Below are 2,096 nucleotides of genomic sequence, written 5' to 3'. Positions count from 1 at the left end.
AGTCAGTGTATATCCAGTATCACAGGTGAAGTATACTGATGAATTAACACTTAAACTAGTATAGGACACATTACCATTAGCTGGTGACATTGGAACATTGCAATAGGTAATATTACAAGATGGAATATCATTGCTCCATTTACCATCAGAACTACAAGTAATGGCATCACTACCAGTCAGTTGATAGCCAGGATAACAAGTGAAGTTAACTGATGAATTAAAACTAAAGTTACTACCAGTGCGTAACCCATTATCAGGTATATCAGGATCAGTACAGTCAATATATACACAGCTTGGTAATGCATCACTCCAATAACCATTGGATTGACAAGTAATAACCGGAACACCAACAAGACTATACTCCTCATTACAGCTATAAACTACCTCAGCATTATAGGTGAATACACTACCAAACCTTTCTCCATTAGTGGGTGTGCCTGGATTACTACAGTTAACAATATCACATGAAGGAGCTGATGCATCCCATGAACCATTGGATAGACAAGTGAGAGAGGAGGCTCCTGTTATAGTATATCCAGTATCACATGAATACAATACTGTAGAATTGAAAGTAAAAACTGTTCCATTTCTAGTTCCATTGGTAGGAGTATCAGGATCAGTACAATTAATTATTGCACAGTTTGGTAGTGTATTGTTCCAATTACCATTAGATGTACATTCAATAGATGAGTCACCTGATAGTTGATATCCTTCATTACAATGATACTGTACTGTAGACTGATAAGTGAATACATTATCATTAGTATATCCATTAGCTGGTTCACCAGGATTACCACAGTCTACTAATGAACAAGATGGAGTTGGTGAAGACCATGATGCATTCAGTAGACATGATATAGTATCATTTCCATTAATATTATACCCAGTACTACAGCTGTATTGAACTCTAGCTCCATACTCTGTATCACCATCCAATTGAGAGTAGTTAGCATTACTAACAGTGGGTGGAGTATTACAGTTGACTACAGCTAAAATAAAAAATGACTTGATGTTATAATTATAACTCTTTTGACATACTAATATCAGTTTCGGCATGAATTACATAAGTAGGCTGATTGCTTCCGGTGCAATTTATTATTGATGTTGAAGCCACTGTAGTTGCAACACAAGCACCTATTGGTATTGAGTAGATAGGATTTCCAGATGATTTGTATCCAATGACAGGTAGTGGTTTACTATTAACTATATATACTCCAATGACACTATCTTTTCGCACACCAACTGCATCAAATGTATTGAATGTGTTAGTGGCTCGCTTTCTTCGGCGCTCTAAATTAGCAAGTAAACACAGCAGCATAAAATTAATTATAAACTTACTGTCATCATAGTTGAGGGTGTATTCTTTCATTGTAGCAGAGTCCTACACATAAAATGTACATAACTAGGTCACTTTATAGCATAGTTATACTTTTTCATATGTTAAGTTTGAGTTGGTTGGCTTCCAGACGGCCAGAATAATGTCATAATTTCCATCATTCAAATTATTATCATAATACCTGACTCTGTATCTGTTTATAGATCCTGAGCAAGTTGCTGGCACCGCGGTATTTAGAAACCACCTTCCACGGGTATTGCTATTACTTAGCTTGGATTGTAATTGATAGTCATTTCCAACTCTACAGGTCTGGGCATCTAACAGGATGTAGATTTTATGACAAAAATAAAAGAGAATGAAGCATACTTGAGATTTGGGCACATAAAGCACAAACAACAAGAACGTAAAGAATGAGCATTTTTAAAAACTAGATCCATAGACCTCTTCCAGTATAAATGCTTCAAGCAGAAGTAGATCTAACAGCTTGAGAATATCATTATAATTTCAGACTCAGCTAATTCTCCCAATTAATAAAGAAAGGCGTGGCTCATATTGCAATGAATCATGTTATGGAGAAATATCTAATACCTATCTAGCTCTATGTGTTATGCAATGAATGTTATCAAAAAGAAAGCAATACACCACATCATCAACATGCACTACAAGACTATGTATTAGAAGTTATAAAGCAGTGTCCATTGTATCAGAGTAGCAGTTCTGTATTTCTGGATACATATTCTCTCCAGCTTTGAGAGTACCT

The 2,096-nt window shown here is 35.6% G+C and overlaps 1 protein-coding gene across 1 annotated transcript; it reads right to left on the bottom strand.

Annotated features, from left to right (window-relative positions):
• Nucleotides 1-3: 3 nt before the first annotated feature.
• On the bottom strand, nt 4-1,824 carry LOC109591734 (CUB and sushi domain-containing protein 3-like; the record flags this gene model as incomplete). Its single annotated transcript, XM_020007395.1, has 5 exons — nt 1,703-1,824; nt 1,430-1,653; nt 1,339-1,381; nt 1,039-1,290; nt 4-989 (listed from the first exon to the last, which is right to left on the bottom strand). Coding segments are annotated over exons 1-5 (1,557 nt in total), but the record flags the coding sequence as incomplete, so codon positions are not given.
• Nucleotides 1,825-2,096: the final 272 nt, after the last annotated feature.

The sequence above is a fragment of the Amphimedon queenslandica genome, unplaced genomic scaffold (genome assembly GCF_000090795.2).
Source record: "Amphimedon queenslandica unplaced genomic scaffold, v1.1 AMPQUscaffold_7387_Cont20661, whole genome shotgun sequence".
Taxonomy (NCBI): Eukaryota; Metazoa; Porifera; class Demospongiae; order Haplosclerida; family Niphatidae; genus Amphimedon; species Amphimedon queenslandica.
Note: the sequence above shows the minus strand (reverse complement) of the source record. Positions and strands in the feature narration are given on the sequence as shown.